The following is a 19,257-nucleotide window of genomic DNA, read 5'->3' as shown; positions in this document are numbered from 1 at the left end:
AAAATTGAGACGCTTTTCTTTATGCTCTGACTTTTCCCTGTTCCCTTATATTCCATATCTGGCATTAGCTACATGAGCTGTGTTCAAAGAGGAATGTGTCAGATTTGTTTTTCAAGTACTTTTGCTCATACCTGTCCCGATCCTACGTGCGATGTAGCATTTTCAGGATGGGGTCCTGCATTAGTCTGACTGTGCTCTACTCTGCTTTATAGGCTGCTGTAAAATGTAGTAGTTAACAGACTGATTTTTGTCTTGAGGTCCTTAATAGCAAAGCTCCCGTTTACTTCAGTGGTGCAGCATCAGACTGGGGGTGAGGAGCTAGCCACTATCAAGGCACCTGAAAAAAATAGGAACTTTTCATTGCACAAAGAAGCAAAAAATGTTGTTTTCCTCCTTTATTGAACTTTGGCAAATAATATGTGTGTGTGGTTTTTACATCAATAGCTATAAATAAAAATTTGAAAACAATGCAATACTTGTCATTAAGATAAAGAACATCTATTGGCACAAATCATTGAGTAAAAACCCTTTAATGATAAAATAACATTCACTCTTTAGCTACTTTATTTGTCTGAAAAACTCAGCTTACACTCAGTTCAACATATCACCTTCCACAAAGTTAAAAAATGACATAAAATGGCATAATAAAATATACCTTAAATTTCATAATACAAGTACCTTGGCAAATTTTAGTAAGCTGGACCATCTACTGCTGAAAACAGTAGTGAACATTGTCATTGTCTCACACACCCCTTGTTTCCTTTGGATTGAGAAATGCATGTGAACTTAATGTGTAGACATTACAACAACTGCGTTTTGTATGACTAGATTTTGGATCTGTTAGCATGAGTTGAGTTTACTGAAACAAATATTGATTCTGCTTATTGCGGAAGAACATATAAAGCTTTTTGGAAGATTAAACACTATTACAATCATTAACTGTCTTACAAAAGAACCTATTTAAAATTCTTGTATCCATTACTGTCTTTGGCAGATAAATAAGAAAAAAAAATAAACAGACTATATTACAAAGCTTTCATTATCACAATCTACTTTATAAGGCCAAATAAAAATATGTTCCTTTGCACTAATGAAAGCACATCTCTAATATATCCTTAATGACAGACAATATAAACACTCTACCAACGTTAACTTCAGATGTCTTGTTAGAAGACTGCGACTCGTGTACTTCCTGTTCCCTAAGTTGCACTCTCCTATGCAAAGTAAAGTGTGTTTAGTAGTTGATTTGGCTTTATGCTTAAGGGTGATCCATGAATTAGGGTTATGTTAAGCGTTGGAAGCTGGACTCAGATATAAAAGACAATAAATTTGCCAGTCCAATAGTGGTACAATCCAATTTGGGAGATTCTTGAAAGTGAAACTAGTTTATGTCATGAGGGACAACTCCAATGGGGTATAAAACATTTCACTAAATATTAGCCGAGAGTGAAGGGTGACAAGCGATGGTGGTGTCTTACATAGACTGAAAGGGACAGCGCTCTTATTCCCTTCCAGTAGAGTTAACTGGGACGGCCATACGCGCTTCGGGGTAGAGGGAGGGAAACCGAATCAGTTGCATAGGCAAGACGGAGGCAAGGGGACCGTGGCCGCGCCGCTGAGACTGACGCGGCGACAGTCTGGTCCGTCGCGACAGGCAACGTGGCTGTAATAGATCTGCTAATACTGAAGTCTTTTGGTTCACGCTGAGTGCTGACCTTGTCGCAAAATACAAGGCGAAACCAAGCGCAAAATGATTAATCTGAGCATGATCCACAAAGAGGCATGGAATTCATATGAAGCTCCGTTATTACATCTCTTATTACATGTTATGTTTGAGGTTGCTGCCATAAAGCCAAAGTAACTCCTTTTCTTTGGAAAAAATGCACAGTTGGCTCAGTTTTGAGTAAGACATGTATTTTCAAGTGACCTACTATAAATTAAATTGGCTAGGAAAACTGCCAGTTGGTCAAACTTTTCCTTAGATAAAAATTAAATTTAACTGGAATACAATTTGACTCAGCTGCATTTAAAATACAGATCAGAATAGATCTAAATATCAGTATTTATCAGTATTTAATTGTGTGAGGCAAAACTGTGCATGTTTTCACAGTTCAAATGTATACACAACTGTTCCACAATTGCTAACAGATAAAAGGTTCCCATGCATAAATAAATACATTAAACAAAAAGATCTATTTTCAAATTTAAAAGAAGAAGTTGCCATTAAGAACCACGATGCATCACACTGCTAAGTTTTTTGCCTCATGCATAAAAATGATAGCACTGATTGGCAGTTGCTAATTATAATACTACACTGTAACACAGAACAATTAGCTGTTCAGACCAAGTAGCACAAATGTAGAAAATAATCTTTTTTTTCTTTTTTTTTTTTCAACAGAGCAAATTAACACAGATTGTTTCTTCAGCAAAATATGAAACTGTAAACTTTGGGCTCATTCTGCAACTTTTCCCCAATCCATAATAAACAAACAAAAAAAATCCAACGGGAAGAAAGACTGACGTACATTTTTAAGCGCACCTTTTTTGTCTATTACAAAAGCACAACCTAAAACGTATAAAGCTTTTTTTTTTTTTTTAAATCACAGTTACCAAAAAGAAACAGTGAATAATTTATTACATACGCTATAATAACATTACTCTAAACAACTATTATCTATGAGGTATATCTGAGAAAATTCGGTAAGGGATTGCACGGTCTGCGTTGCCAACATGCCCAGTTTTATATTAAAGCTTTGGAACCATGAAGAAATAGAAAAGAGAGAGGAGAGGAGAGGAGAGGAGAAAGGAGAGGAGAGGAGAGGAAAGGAGAGGAGGATGCGGACGAGAGGAGGAGGAGGAGGAGGAGGAGGAGGAGGAGGAAGTAGGAAAAGGACCTTTGGTATTATTACAAACCTTGTTCTCTGCAGGGTTGCATTGCAAAGCACCACAGTACAATAAGCCCACCAGGTACGTTACGGCGGCCCAGTTGAAGCTGAGGTATTCACAGGAAGAATAAAAAAAAAGCACAGAGAGGTCTAGACTGGCAAAATCGTTGCTTTGGTTCAAGCAAGGCACTCGTCCCGTGGTTATGTCACACTTTGCAAGTGAAGCATGAGTCTGGTAAGAAAAGCGACTGCTGTAGAGGATCCTGCCAATTCTGAGCATTTTCTGTGTCCAACCTGCGGCCGTTCGTCGCTGTGTGAGGGGGTAACGGAGGGGCATGGCATGGAAGGTGTCACTCAACGCGAGGGACAGATCGTCTCCTCCACGCCTAAAAGGCATCCTGAGAATTATTATAGCTTTCTATTGAAGGAATATATATTTATAGTTATAAAAAGCACACTTGTCAAGTCTCTATCTTTTCCAATATAGACTTTTTAAAAAAATGAATTAAAAAATAAAAGGCAACATTTAATTGAAGTGGAGCTTTTGCATTGAGCTGTTGGTAATTATAATTTGTCTGTATAAATCCAGAACGTATTGCTCATGAGGGCTTGTTAGGGAAAAGTTCAAACGCCTCTACCCTGTATGCACTAGACTGCTGCATAGGCTTACGGCCCTGAGCGCTCGATGGGATGTGGTCCCTCTGACCTCTCCACTTAAGCAATATCCCACTAACGCAGCAGATTCGGCGTTAGGATGAGGGGGGTCACTTGCCTTAATCCTCGTCACAAAATTAGGGTTTTGTATCTATGCCCAACTGCAGTCAATGGCAGGTTTCCGTGTATTTCAGTGGGAATAGCATTGGGGGCCAGATATTTTATAAGCCGGCTTTTAAGCCTGGCCAAAATGGCATACCCGAAATCTGACCGAGTTGGTGTTTTTAACCTGTCTACCAATCCATGCGTACCCTGTTCTTGTTTTTACAGAGGAATAGGTTCTCCTAATTGCAGAAGGACTGTGAGGGCTCCTAATCAAATGCTGAGTTTGACTCGGCGTCTGAAGCTGAAGGGGTACAGAGAGTAAAGGAAACGGCGAGCAGTGGCGAAGAGTGGGTTTGGCTCATCAAATCACTTGGTTCAATTGCATAAAAAGGATAAAAGAAACAAAGGGCTCCATTTACTTCCCAAAGAGAAGCAACCAACTTTTAAGTAATCACTCAGGAACATGATACTAATGGAGCTTAATGTATCTTTGTTTCATTGCTAACTTGAGAAAAATAATTAATTGATTTTCATATAAAAACTGTAATTGTAAGCAACAACAAGAAGGTAAGCAGGAGAAAGCAGCCTTTGCTTTCTACAGTGCCTGCACTGTTCCTCAGCAGCTCAGTGTCTCCTCTGGGTGTTAGTTCTGGTGCAAAACCACCGTCGCCAGAGGAACCCAAGTTTAACTTGGAGTCTGTTGTCCCTCATGCGACGGCCAGGCGTGTTATAGGGAAATGGGACGGCAACCAAACGAAACATCTCCACGCTGCTGACTTTGACACTACCACTGTGAGCATCCGAGTGTTTCCTGTCTGCACCTCAAATTCCTAAAACAGCTTGAACCAAGCGAAATGTAAGGCCATCCTACCCAAGGAGCCCTGGGGCGGTGCAAGCAGGCCATGGCTGCAGGTGAGCCCAGGGGAAGAGGGCCTTGCTGTGCCGCGAAGGAAAATGATGTCGTATTACTACCCTGAAGCCGAGCATCCTCCCCCCACACCCCTTCGCAGCTGCTGATGCCTAGAAAAGGTCTATCTAGGAAGAGATACGACCTGTGCTTCCCCTTTCCCCCTGCCTCCCTCTGTTTTGTGCCTTGGTTAGTGGGACCAGGTTTCAAAACGTCCTGTGTGAGCTGCCCGTTCCACGTGTTAATGGTGCTGTCACAGGTGGTGAAGTAGTTTCAGACATGCCTGGGTCTCATATACACTGCCCACTGGAAAGGCTGGTGCTGAACCCGCCTGTCCAGGACAGAAAAACCTCCTAGTTTAATTTCTGGAGCTTTTATTAAGGTTTTATTTTTTTCTACCTTGGGAAGGTAATCTGTGAGCAAGCACATGGCTTGAGCAGCTCCTCTCTGCCAAGCGCTTGCAGCAAGAGTGACCGCACTGGATGGTGCCTGCCCTTGAGATGGGTCATGCAAGGCAGATCCAGCTCCTTGCAAAGTCTCAGCCAAGGCATGTACGTACACAGTCTGGGCAAACCAGGTTTTGTTTGAGTAAAGAGACTGGCACGGTCACAAGTGAGTGATCCTCACCAGGGTTGTTGGTCACTCACATTGGCCAGAGATAACATTCCTCTTGGTCTTTTCTCCCTTTATGCCTGAGAGCCTCAGGTGGGACTCATCTCACCTAATTACAGCCATTTCAAGTGGTTAAAGCAGTCAGGTAGCCTCCTTGTACTATTTTCAAGCATCAGATTGCTCCAGACCTAAATTCTGCCATTGATGCACATGCAAAACCCATAAATACTTAAGTACAACTTCTGCACTTGTCAAAACATAGATGTCTTTACCTAAGGAATCTGCTGATGAACAAAATCTGGATTTCATCTCTAAGTCAATGCAACTGCCCCAACAACTTGAATTTGGCTAGTAGGGAGAGGAGTAAATTGGTTCTGTGTCTCCAAACTTGCTTTGCTTGGTCTTAGATGTTTTTGGCTGGCAGAAAGGCAAAAGGTAAACACAGAAAATGTCTTCATCGGAATTAGCAGCTTCCACGGTAAGTATTTCTTTGGGGTATCTGGCTGCAGCTGTACGTTACTGTATGTAGGAGAGAGAAGTTAAAACTATAAGAGAGCACAAGCAAAATGCAGACCGCACAGAGAAAGAAATCTTTGGTATCTTTGGTATCATCAACACGATTAAAATTACAAATGGAAAAAGTCAGTGAGGTAGCCTCTTTGGTTCTCACTAGAAATAGAAAGGTTTTTTTCTTTTTTTCTTTTTTCCTTTTTTTTTTCTTTTTTCTTTTTTTACACACACAGAAGTTCATTCTTGGAAGCAGCTAGTTTAAGGGTTTCTTTCTTTTTGCTTGTCATGTATTCTTTTTCCCCCAGCTTAAGTCTTAAGAAGCCACAAAGTTCAGGCAAAGTATCTCAGTGTCTTTTTTTTCTATTGTTTCTGAATGCACAGTTATAGGTTGGATATTCATTGCTTGTCCTCAAAATTCGCTCTGTTGTTCTGACAGAAAATCAACTGTAGTGCTTTAAAAGTCACTCTGAATACAAAATAAAAACTATACAAGGACATCCTGGGATGATGATGAATAAGTTAAATAAATAAGTTATATTATGAAGGCTTTATGTGCCTTAATAAAGGTACGTCCCACTTTTTAATCAGATGGGAAGGGGTTAATTTAAATAATTTAAATTTTGATGTTTGAACAATTAAAATCAATTAAAAGAAGAAATTAAAATTAGACTCCTGCTTTATGTAACTTGTTGTTTTCCCTCTGTCTGTAACAGAACTTGGCTGCTTTATGAAGCAATGCTAACTTTTAAGTGTACTTACTAACACAGGCTTGGCATCTCTGATGCACTACAACACTAAAATGGATAAATAAGCAAAATTAATCCCAAACTCAGAAAGGATTAAATTAAATAGTTACAAAAATCTAACATCTGAGCTTGATCCTGTAGTCCATATTCAGGCAAAACTCCCATTGAAGTTTAAAGATAAGATTAAACTACACGGGATTTAGACTGAATAGAGATTTCAGAACCTACTCTGAGACTAAATTAAATAAATTACATCACTGACAGATAATATATTGGGTTAAAACCCACAAATGTCCGGAAAAAAATAAAACCATTTTAAGCTTTGCATTTTTAAAAAATTTAAACAATAAAAATTCTCCTTAATAAATATAAAGGAGGCCAAGTATAAAGTTTCCCCATGTCTCAAAAATATGTAGGAATTGTGACAAGCAAGAAAAACATTGTTTTTTTCCAAAGCTAGCACACCCTTTCCAACACTATGTCGTTACTGTGTCTTGTTTTGGAAGAGGAGATCCCTATTCCCTCTAGCAGGTTTGAGTGTAGTTTGCTGGTTTAGTCCTTCTCAGGTCTTTGGATTTAGCTTTCGTTAAGAGAGATCCAGAATAAAGCTATTCAACCGAAGTAATCAAGCACATTCTTTGTTCCTTCACAGATGATTAAACAATATCCAAGGTTTCTTGAAAGTTGAATTCATCTTGGATGTGCCCATGATAGTAACTCCAAGTACGCAGTAGAGAAGATGCTGGGATACTATCTGTACATACTAGTCTTTCATATCAGAATAAATAAATTAAAAAGAACAAGTTACGTTACACAGCTATACAGATTCACAAATATATGGTATATAAACATATCTATTTGAGGTTTTTTTTAGTATGAACAGAATATCGTATATATTCCGCTCATACGCGTTCATACAAATACATCCACCCACAGTATATGCTGTTGACGTTCCTTTTCGGAGTTAGCTTCTACATAAAAGCCTGCAACAGTTGACAATGAAATGGAAGACATAACACACGGCCATGAAAGATGCAGGGATAAAAAAATGCAGCAATATTTTTAGATGTCAAAATAAAAATGATTTTTGACACATAGGCATAAGGGAGGAAACACGGGCATTGTTGTATTTGCAATCCTCGGCACAGAGAAACCTCACACGTTTTGCCAAGCAGATACTGCGCTATGGGCAGTAACGTTCATCCTCGGTACTATTCGGTTAGTATAATTAGATTGTTTCCACTGTGAGATTGCAGAACAACATCCAAAAGATCACGGCAAGAATTTAAGCCATTATACTGGGTAACAAGAACTTCCAAAATTTGGAGAAAATTAAAAATCTCATTGAAGATGCATTTTTTTTTTTTTTTTTTACAATTCAATATTTACCCTGGACATTGCTAGCTACAGCTATTGGTGTCAATCCAAATTAAAACATTAAAAAAAAGGTCTTCTGCTCATCCCTGGCTCCTTGCTCTCATGGTACGCGCGGCAGCCAGAGGTCCCTCACCAAACACGAGGCTCAGGCATGGGTTTTTAGCGCCTGCTTTCCAAACAGGATCGGGCACTTACTGCGCTTTTTTTTGTTGTTGAGATGAGGAGAACAAAACCTAAGAATGAGCTAGGTCTTTTGCCACCGGACTTTTTGGTCTGAGGCAGTCACTGGCCTGATGCCATTCGTTTGCATCCGCACCGTGGTGCTCTCCCATGTCAAGGTGCGTGGAGCTGCAACGCTGCTTCGTGGTGATCCAGGTACCTCTTCTGGTGCCTGACTGTGACACGGGGATATAACTTAAGATGCTGGAGAATTCGCTAGGTTTCATGACCTGGGATGTGAAAAGGACCTGTCTTTGTGAGAGTTTATTCACCCTTTACTCTTCTTTTGCTCCAAAATCTCTAGACTCCCCCTAACTGCCCAGCATTACAGTAAGAAAAACTTCATGAGAAGAACATGGCACACTTTGCCTCTAGGGAACGTGGTATGCAAGAAGCAGGATCTATCCATCTGTGGATGTGCTTAATTTTAGAGTGCCCCCATATGGAAAATGTACTTTGGCATGGACACCTGCTTTCAAACACATTTCTTAAGAGAATGTCTGAGATTCTTTTCCTGTCCAAGATTCACTTCTCTTCCTTACAATTGCAGTAAGGTAATAAAAGGTAAGAAATTATATTCTGTGTTTTCACTGGTGTTGTGTTTCTCTCCTTTACATGACCGCAAAGGCATTATGGAATGGAATATGAGACAAATAATCTGAAAAAAGGCATTACATAATACTGCGAGAAAATGCAGTAAAACACTTTCCGGATGAGAAATTATTCATGTGGTCAATACCACATTCAAAATACAGATTTAGAGATTGGTTTGAATGGACCCTCTTCAATGTGAACAAAGGTAAAATTTAAATATGATCAAAACACCTCAGTTGGGCCCTAACTTTTAACTCAAACCCTTGGGGACACTGGCATGCATCAGCCAAGACCTGAATCTTTTTTTTGCAACTTTATCCCACGTCTGATCATGAAGCTTCTTTGGTTCATTTTTGAATCATGTATGATGTCTCTGGGAAAGCTATGTTTGAGGATGTTTTGATTCCCAGGGCTGGTACGTGCTGTCAGTTTAGCTGCTGTGATGATGTTGAATTTACTTTTCAGCAAACTTAACTGTCCTGAGCAGAAAAGGCTTTTTCATTTTTGTTTGTTTTTTTAAATGTAAAAGCTGGAAAATGACTGTGATAATTTTGCAGATTAGCTAAAAAGAAGCCTTCATTTAAATGCAGAGATGGAGCAAAATGGTACACTGAGTACAACTCTGCTCCACTTCTGAAGATCAACTTTGGGTCTAGGTGTGAATATCATGATTTGGATCATCATGACTTTGACCAACCAACACAATACGTCAAAATGAATTACCGAATTGCCACGCGGATCACTGAAACCTCAGTTTCAGTGCAGATCAGGATCATGATCTTCATGAGCCAGACTCTAATGGCGCCCAGTACCCACGATACACAAATCAGTACATATATTGCAAGTTTTATCCCCGAGGGAGAGGAAGAGGATGTAGGCTGTTAAACCCTTTTTCGCATATGGAAGGATGGGTGTTTAAAGCTCTAAACATACAAGAGACCGACTCTATCTGAAAAAACAAGTAATATCCAACTGACACATTTTTCGTACACGTTTCTGGCTAGAGAAGACAGAGTAGTTCAGTATCCCAACCTCTTATACCTGGAGTCCATGGAACTCTGAAAGAGCCCGTGTTGGGTAGAAACAGGAAAAAAATAAATAAAACCCACCCTTTCTGTTGCTCAAAGAAACAGAATTGATTACCTTTACACAGATCAATGGTGCTATATGCATTTTAGTCGTGCAAGAGGAGAAAAATGAACTGAAATAAAAGTTGTGAGAATCCTCATCTTTGGTATTGTAGCTGTTGAGGTTTTGGTTGCTCTGTTCCTTGTTCTTTTGAAAAAACTGCATAGGCACAAATTAAAGACAATCTTCAACTTTAAGACTACTGAGTTGTCAAATGAAGCAGCAATCATACTGGCTTTACTTTGTTTTTGTTCTTGTCAACCCTTTCTTTGAAATCTGCTTCCGAAAATGTCCAGGATGTCTGTCAAAACACAGTGTGACATTTGTTTGTTTCCTGACGTGCTTCCTTGCTTTTTATTTTTTTCTTTTATTTTTCAAATGGAACAGTTCGTTGCAGAAGAAGTAGGTGCAGAAAAGTTTCTTTGGTTTCGATTAAGTAGTACATAAAAAAAGTCTCAAGTGTCTTTAAAGAATCGTTACAGCGTTTGGCTTACTTTTGAACACTGGACGGGTGTTCCAAAAGGGGCCATTCACTGGTACATACGCACATCAAGTGACCGTGACCATTTCAGTGGTGGGAAGGATGTATGCTTCTGAAGACTACCGTGACTGCGGTTGGTGTGGCTGCGACAGCTCTGCTACTCCACTCAGAACTTCTCTAACGGTTTCTTTTCAGCGTTCACTTTCTGCTCACTCGTACAGCAAATGACCATGAGAGATTTATACGCTGTGTGGAGTTTGTGAGGCTTTCTGACTTCTAAAAGAACGACCAACGCTAATGAGGATGAAAAGAAAATGGCAAGCTATAAATATCTTTGGCTTGCAGTGTCCTGTCTCTTTGGTGTGCTGTGTTCTTGGCAGGTTGCATGAGCTGCTGGATAAAAAGAACTTAACAATGATTCAGGTGATTTAGATTTAGATGGCATATTCAAATCATATGCAGCACATCTAAAATGGTCAATGACATCTGAAGGGCTTGTTTCTGCTTTTTTTTTTTCCTGCTTGAAGGTACCATAGAACTCCAATACAGATTTTGATAAAATGAACAGAAATACATCAAATGCTAAATATGTTTCAGTAACAATGACATTATAAAGGAGAAACTGGATTCCTGGTAACTAAAAAGGACATATTAATGACCTAAAAAAAATCTAGATCTTTCAAAATCTTGTGTTTGCTCCATGTACTGTAGCAGTTAAATTGACCTCCTGAGTATGCATCTGCATTATGTACAAACACAGAACTTGTGACAAACTGCAAACTGTGCTTGAGACTTGTATAGTCACGTACTTTTTCACTAACAACCTTGTAAATTAGAATGCATCTTAAAAGAACCTCTGTAGTGAGTCCAGACTGTACCTATTTCTATAGCTATTGTCTTTGTGCTTGATACTTTGAGCTCAAGTGAACTGAATTTTTCTGATCCAAGATCAAGCTATATTCACTGATTAAATTAAACAAACTTAAAAAAAAAAATCCAAACAGAAACTTAAATTTGATCATTTTTCTTCCTAAAAACGCTTAACAAAACCATGCCTGAGTTTTAAAAACTGGTTCTTGGATTCCTGTGTGTGTGTGTGTGTGTGTGTGTGTGTGTGTGTGTGTGTGTGTGAAAATTTGTGCTCAGTTCTCGTGTTGGCATGCTATGGCTGTGAGCTTTGGTATATCGCGGTGTGACGAGGCTAAGCAGCCTGAAAGCGAACGCGGCCAGCCACGGCTCGTCGCCCTGCCTTCCCCGCCGGCGCGGCTCCACCGCGCTCCCCTGACCGCGGGGGTCCTCGGGTCTCAGCAGAAACTCGTGTCATGAATGACCGGTTTGCTCTTCAGACCTACTTAGCCTGTCCTGAGCATAATATTATATAGAAAGAGGTTAATTCTTAGCTTGCGCCTTCTAGAACTGACTAAAAGCCGTAAAAAGTGTCCTCTGCTTACAGCTAGGCTAGACTTCGTTTCCAGGAGAATTGTGCTTTCAAGTCACCAGTGAAGGGCCCCGCTGCGAATCCGCGCTCTGTAGCGGCTCTTTGGTTCGGCTGCGCGCGCCCAGCCGCCCGCCCCGCGCCGGTCATGCTTTGGTGCAAGTGCTGGAGGCCGCGGAGGAGCCCCCCGTGCTGAGATCGTCCTGCCACTTCTCCAGGCTGCGCCGCCGCGCGTTCATGAAGAAGTTGCTGACGGTGGTGAGCTCCAAGCCCAGCTGCTGGGAGATGGTGATCTGCATTTCTTTGGACGGACGCTTGTTCTCCTTGAAGATGGCGAAAAGTGTTCTGCGTTGGAGATCGGTGAAAACCAGGCGAGATTTCTTCTGGGAGTTGTTCCTTTCTTTGTTCGGTTCTTGCTCTTTGCGTTTGCATGCTTGGGGGAAGGGGTGGCCGGGAGAAGGAGACAGAGAGAAAGAACGAATCAGCACGTGCGCGGCTACCGACGAACCCAGCAGGGCATACACTGAAAACACCGGTAAAGCTGCACACCGGACCTAAGCTTTTACACTTTCCTGTGTGCTGCAGCATTGTCAGGGATCGACTGGCTACGGTTCATCTCCTAAAAACGCGAGTCGCTCACGTGGCTGCTGCAGCTGAACCACGGTGGCCGCAGCGAGCGTGGTGGGAACGAACCCCACTGAAGCCCCCTAAGAAGAATTTTATACATGACGTATTTGCACTTCCATATAAAAGGCACAGACTTTCAGACGCGACTAATGATTTTGCATTGGCACTGAATTTTCAGGTATCCGGGTGTGGAATTGGCAGGCGTTTGGAGCGCTCGTCCTCTGCGCACTCGCTCACTTCAAGGCACCACCCCAAGACAGAGCGCTCGCTCTCACTTGCCGTTTCTGGGAAGTGCAGAATTTTGAGATTTTTTTCACACCTTTTATAAATCCCCCATCTGAGAAAAAATCTTGTTCTTCTGTCACATTAACATTAGGATTAAGAATTCACTTTATCTGATTTCAGTCTAGGACAGCAAATGCAAAAGGCGTGCCTTTTTTTTTCATAATAGCTAACAAGAAGATTAATTCTTTGCAGATACTTCTCATGTGCCATAACAAATAATGATTCCAGATTATTATGTTTTAATGAAACTGTATGGGCCACTAATCCATAATGCAAACGACACCATCTGGGTAATTCATATAAAAGAGGCATGCACTGAGGAAATACAAGTGGAAATTGATGTTTCATGCGTATAGAACAAATATTCCGCCCATATTTTGGGACAGATAGTCTTTTCTCTGACCTGCCATTTCAAACACGTGCTTAAAGGGTGACCATGGGCACAAAGCTGAGGGCAGGAAACGCAGCTCTGCTTCGCAAGCGCCCCGGGGAACGAACGACTGAACAAGCGTCATCGCAACCCCCCCTCCCCTTGCTAAAAGACATGCAGCACGAACATCCTCCATCTGGGGCTCTGCGGTACGTTTTCCAGGTGCCCCTTCGAAACCAGCAGTAAGCGGGTCCCCGTTCTCCTCCGCCGGCAAGCGGACATAACCCCTGGTGCAGAGATCCCCGGGGAATGGGTGCCGACGCTTCCTCCCACGGCCGTCCCGCTCCTGTGCGCTGCTCCCCCCCGGCCGGGCATGGAGGTGGCCGGCCAAGGTGACCCCACGCTGGCGCGGACGGCCGCCTGGGGACACGCACGGCCGGTGCTGCCCCTCGCACCTCCCCGCCGGGCTCGCGTGCCCGAGTCAATGCACCGGGCACCGTAAGCACCTAGAGGTTTCCTTACATGTTTTACTTTGTTCGCTCAGTGCTGAAAGCTCACGAAGGCTCTTAGACGCAGCTCTGGTGGCCAAGGGGCACCTAAACACCTTCCTGGCTGCACCCAGCACGCTGTCTCGTTTCCCTTGGCTTTCCCTTCCAGAAGCCGTTTGCACGGCAGCAGATCCAAGCGCTGCCGCAGACGTCTTGCTAACACGCCGCGTGGGCAGGGGCAGGAAGCAGGGGCAAAGCTCCCACGGCAAAACGAGGGCTCTCCTGGCCCGAAATCCAGGCTCGGCTTTGCTCGTTTGACCTCAAACAGGCTGTTTGGACCCCGATATTCAGCTTCTCCACCTATGAAATGAGGTATGGCTCTACCTCTCTGCCAGTCAGCCGTCACGTTTGTAAAGTAGCACTATTACTCAAAAAAAACCCCATAGTAAACGTCAGTCAAAGCTCCCGCGGCAGCAACTTTGTGTGACCAGAACTGGGGGGAGAATTGCGCTTACGCAAACCGCCGTGCCCACGCTCCACTCGAACCTTTCGTTTGGTTGCGTTTTGAGAAACCAACCTCTGCGGATACTTTTTTGGATTTTTTACCAACTTATTTGTTGTTTCTGTCCATTACTGCAACAAGTGGTGCCTGAAACTCAGCTGCTAAAGCACCCCGGCCCGGCATGCTGGCTCTATTCACCTGAAACCAAAGGCCTCTTTCAGTAGAATATATTTTATGACACAATCTCTTTTTACTACTTTGTTCACTAATCTGAAAAGTGCTGTAACTGGCAACAGCACTCCCCATCCTTAAGGGTGAATTAGTACAGGTTTACGTGGATTAAGTTAGCTTCTAAGCATGACTTGTCTTGAGTAATTAGGCCTCAGAAATGAAAAAAGGAGAAGATTAGGTAATTAGCCTGGTGTAGGTAACACACTCCACATCGATTGGGGTGCAGTTGTCCATTCGCAGGGATTTAATTGCAAAGTTGAGGCTAAGCAAAGAGATTTTGCTTTCATTGAAGTGATCTGCAAACAGAACATAGACGGTCGGGCGCTGACGGCTGTAGACAGCTCTGCAGCCGGGCCAACAGCCTGCACTTCCAAACCTCGATTCAATCAGTCTCCAAACCAGTTCTTTTTCATCAGGAGCCTGAAGGGGCACGGTTATGACCAGCTGGGCTATATTTTGACTCACCCCTCGTTTTTCTGTTTGCCAAGGCCCTGCGAGTCTGCCCTCGCTTCACAGAATCACAGAAGGGTTGAGGTTGGAAGGGGCCTCTGGAGATCATCTAGTCCAACCCCCCTGCTCCAGCAGGGTCCTCTAGAGCACATTGCCCAGGATCGCATCCAGGCGGGTTGTGCGGCGCTTCGGGGCGGCGCAGGCGGCCGGCGCGCCATGAAGCAGTGCTTCCCATTTGCCGTTCCTCCTCCCGCTCCCAGCACGCAGGCCGGATCCATGTGGGCTACCTACGACCGTTTCCCACGTCAGCGTGGGTTGTCTCAAGCACGGGGTCCACCACCAGAAGCAGTGATAGGGCTCTGCCAGAAGCAGCTCTGCAGAGCTCTGCATTTACTCCCCGGCCCCCGGCGCAGCAGGCTCCGCTCCTCGCCCATCTCCACTTTCCCTTAGAGATGAAGGTGACAAAGCAGCGGCAGGGAAGATCCGAGGGACAGGGCAGAAGCACTAAATTCAGGTTGAGGTAGGGCTGGCGGTGGGCTGGAAGGGTGCGTGATGGCAGCGCTGTGATGATACGGAAAAGGCTAACGCGCTGGGTGTAACAGCACAGGTGCTGGCACCACCTTTGCCCGGGAAAACGGCGTTCGTTGTGCGTCCTGAAGCTCAACGTCACCAGAGATGCTGTTGAACTCCAACTTACATGCCCGAGTGCAACTTGAACTTTATTACTCCTTAAGGCTGTGGAAAATAAGAGTTTAAGTCCTCCCGACTGCCTAAACTCTTTCAATTCTTATTTATTCTGAAGTGTTGGAAAGTTTTTTTTTTTCTGTAGCTTTTTGCTAAAAACTTTGAAAGGGCTCGATTCTGTCCTGACGGTACCTGCTCACCCTGCCTCCAAAAGAAGAGCCCAGAAGAAAAAGAAACAGAAGGCTTGTAGAGGAGGAATAATGGACTTCACAGGGCAGTATGCAACTCCTGCCAGTATCTCCACACACGCAGGCAGCAGCAGGAGCTCCCAGCCGCCACGGCCACCACTACCAGCACCGACGGACGTGCCGTTCCCGGATTTCTCTTCCCCGTCAGTAACAGCTGTCACTGGGCTCAGAAAAGCAAACTGTGAGGATATTTAGGGTTAGAAACCCAGCGTGCGGGAGTTGCAGCGATTTCCATGTCCCACAGGGCGACCGTGGATGCGGAGAGCAGAGGACCTTCCCCTTCCCGCCCCAGGCTGGCCGCCCAGCGGGTCGGGGGCTTCAGCAGCCGGCTGCAGGCACCGGCCGGGGTGGGGGGGAGGCCCCTGCTCTTCTGCTCCCAGTTTAAAATGGTGAAAGGCTTCTGATGGCACGGCTAATCGAGCCGCGTTGCTAGCGAAGCCCTGCCTGCCCCGTGGCCCCGCGGCACACATCTTGCTCCGGGGACGAGCAAGGGGCTGAGGCCGCCGCCGCCGCCTCCGGCGCAGCTCTGCCTCCGGCAGCTGTACCTTCTCGGTCCCCGCTTCCAAGCAGGTTCTCCAGTATTATTGCTTGTGTTGTCCCGAAACAAACTTGGGTGGCGTAGTTGAAACCAGGCATTACATTACGTTATGCTCTCACGATGCTTTTCACAGGTTACTCCGCACTGGCCCAGGAAGCAGGTAGCACTTCCTAATGGAAGTCATCTGCAGACGCGCAGCTTCTCTGAAACAAAACGACCGACAACTTTTAAAAATGCAGCTCGTCAGTGGCTGCCAGAACCTATTTCTGTAAAACGACAACGTTCAGGCTTCCTGCAAGGCTGGTCAGGCATCGGCACATCTTGACCTTTCTCCCGCTCCGTCCCTGGGGTTTAGCTCCGGCGTTGCCACCCCAGGGCGCCGCTCGCTTCTCCCCTCTCTGGCCTCGCGCTGGTGCAGAGACCACCGCGCTTCCCCCTGCTCTACCGACTGCTTGCCCCCCGAGGGTGCCTCTCCAGCCACGGCCGACAAAGCAGTTTTCAGGGTTTTGCAGGGGTGACCTCAAAGCATAAAGCGATCTGAGTTGTCCAGAAATAGGAGATGTTTCTGAGTTCACCTGTATTTGTGTTTACGGCATGGATTTTGAAGCTACTTCCAGGAGGAGAAAATAGTCGAAAATGCCCTACATGGCAGATCTCTTTCAAAACAGCCAAGCGTTTTTCCTCAGCTGAGGAGGAGTCTCTGCAACCCTCCCCTTCCTCCTCGGAGCTCCCTTTGCTGCCGCTAGCCTCGCGTGCTGCTCTCCGGGGCTGAGGCTCAGCCGACCCGGCTGCCCGCTCCCGCTCCCACCCCGGCGAGCTGCGGAGCCAGCCACGGCTCCAGCCCAAATCCTCCAGCTGCCCGGCATAAACTCCAGCTGCTGGAAGCTGTCGAAGCCTGCAGAGCCCAACACCGGGGACCACTTGACGCAGGGCCAGTAAACACACAACACTCTTCCCGGGACGTCTCGCGCGGCAAAGGCTCAAGCGCCGGCCGAAAGCTCTTCCGCCCAACCCCTGCCTTCCGGGCAGGAGGGCAGCCGCACCTCGGCAGCGCTGATGTCAAACGATGCTAATGGATCTTAGAAAAAAATCGGTATTAAGAGCTGATCTGTATTTATTAGCGCAAAGAGAACATCGAGTGCTGAAACCAACACCACCACCAAAGCATACCCAGGTTTAAAAATAGACTGATAAGGCCGTCTACACAAGGCAGTAAGATAAAAAAATCCATATGTTGACATGATTAGGTAATGTAGTGGGACAAAATGAGTAGAGTGAATTGATAAGCGGCCAGATTTTTAGGCAGCCATGTTAAAAAACTCTGCAGCTCTAAAATTTGAAATGAGAACCTGGGCCAAAAAGTAAAATTCAGGCTCTAGAAATGTCGGTAGTTAAAATTTCCATCTGCGTATGTCTGAGCATGACACCTCGGTGAACCTGACTCAGCTGGATATTGATCAGCTTATGTCTGTGCATGCGAAAATATTTCACAGGTTTTGTGCAGGGAACTGCAATGTTTTGTTGGATTGGTTGAACCTGAGTCCTTTCCTGCACCAGTTTTCAGCCGTGAAATTCAAGTGGCTGCAGGAGAGTTGTCTCTAAAAGAAAGGTCAGAATCAGACCACTTGAAAATACCAGACTGGCCAAAACGTAAATGAGGCTGCTTCTAGAATTAAGCTCCGAAAACGCCACTTCCTCTCTATTAGTGGAGTGTACCCCAGCAGTGGATTTAGAGCACGGCCCCTTGCAGGCGTCCCCCGGCATCCCATGGTGATTCAGGGCCCTGCTTGGGATTGGGGGCTCGGTATGGGGGGACATGTAGTGGCCAATTCTATAATACTTCTGGCAATTTTAATTTTTCTTCCTTGAAAAGTGAGAGTTTCATTAAATTGGAAATAGGGTTATATTTATAGGGTTACATAAAATATTATACAATATATTAAAATATATATAATAATTACATCTATGTAAATATATGTAATAGTATGTATTATTCATTCACAATGATTTAGATAGGCTGGAGAAATGCTCCAAAGTGAGCAACACAGTAGCTATTACAGATGGGTGCAAAAACACACAGAAGAAGGAAAATGGACTATACACGTCCAAAATGGGCGATGATTGATTGGGACAGTAGCAGAGCACCGGACGATCTGGGGCTCTGGTGGGTCACAGAGTCTGAGTTTTGCAGCGAGGTGAAAGAGAAAGGCAAGTATCACTGTGGGATGTATTCAAACAAGCGCTGTACAAAAGACAAAGGAAATAATTTTATTTTTCCTCCAGCTGGCATCGATGAGGTCGCTGTTGGATGAACCTGGATGAACGCAGTTTTGGATATCAGAGGGATGATTCCCCTCGCTTAACTTTAGACATTTAGAATAGAGCCGTCGCCACCTGAGTTATCCGTCGGGACGGCCAACAAACAGAAACAGGCAGTTCTAGGACGTGACTCAAGCCAAGTCTGAGATGAGAGGAATTGCACACTACGGTATTGATTTCAGTCTGTTGACCATAAAAACAGCCTACACAATTAGCTTAGATGTAAACACCCGCAGCGAGCGAGACTTAGGTAAGGGGACTCCTACTTTACAAGTCTAGCGGAGATCAACGAGAAAGATATGAAGCTGAGGACCGAGGAGAGACTGAAAGGGCTGAGTCTGTGTATCCCAGGAAGCAAGGAGGAATCGTCTGCAAGACTGTTTTAAAGAGGATGATGATTCATTATTCTTTATGCCTACCGCAAGAAAGACAACAAATAATTAGTTTAATCTGTAGTACACAGATTTATAGTTAGACACTAGGAAAATCTTCCCGTGAGGCTCACTAGCTGCTGTAACAGGTTACTCCCGGTACCTTCGCCTTTGCAAGGCTGTAAGCAAACAGCCGTTCAGCCCGTCTCTTTCCTTCCTCATCAAATCCTCTCCTCTGCTTTCAGATAGTTCTGAACTTTCTGGATATCGCATAGCATCCAGCTTGAACGATCATGCGCGACGCTCACTTGTGGCTTTACCTTTGTATGGCACTTTCCATGCAAAACCTAGCCAAAAAATGTTCTGGAATTATTATTTTTCTAATCTCACTTTTCTTGTAAGCTACCTGGCAAATGTAACAAGTTTGATCCCTGTCTTGTCTCACACTGAAATCTCCAGTGGGATTGCTGCTGATTTAAACCGGTGTGGAT

General features: G+C 44.4%; 1 protein-coding gene across 1 annotated transcript in view; it reads right to left on the bottom strand.

Annotated features, from left to right (window-relative positions):
• Positions 1–380: 380 nt before the first annotated feature.
• The window catches only part of LOC138064155 (one cut domain family member 2-like), a 40,461-nt gene continuing 21,584 nt past the window's right edge, over positions 381–19,257 (bottom strand). Inside the window, exon 2 of the mRNA XM_068925483.1 lies at positions 381–12,086. Within this exon, the coding sequence (XP_068781584.1) occupies positions 11,800–12,086 (287 nt within the window). The 3' untranslated portion in view covers positions 381–11,799. The remainder of the gene's footprint in view (positions 12,087–19,257) is intronic.

The sequence above is a fragment of the Struthio camelus genome, chromosome W (genome assembly GCF_040807025.1).
Source record: "Struthio camelus isolate bStrCam1 chromosome W, bStrCam1.hap1, whole genome shotgun sequence".
In the NCBI taxonomy this organism is placed as follows: Eukaryota; Metazoa; Chordata; class Aves; order Struthioniformes; family Struthionidae; genus Struthio; species Struthio camelus.
Note: the sequence above shows the minus strand (reverse complement) of the source record. Positions and strands in the feature narration are given on the sequence as shown.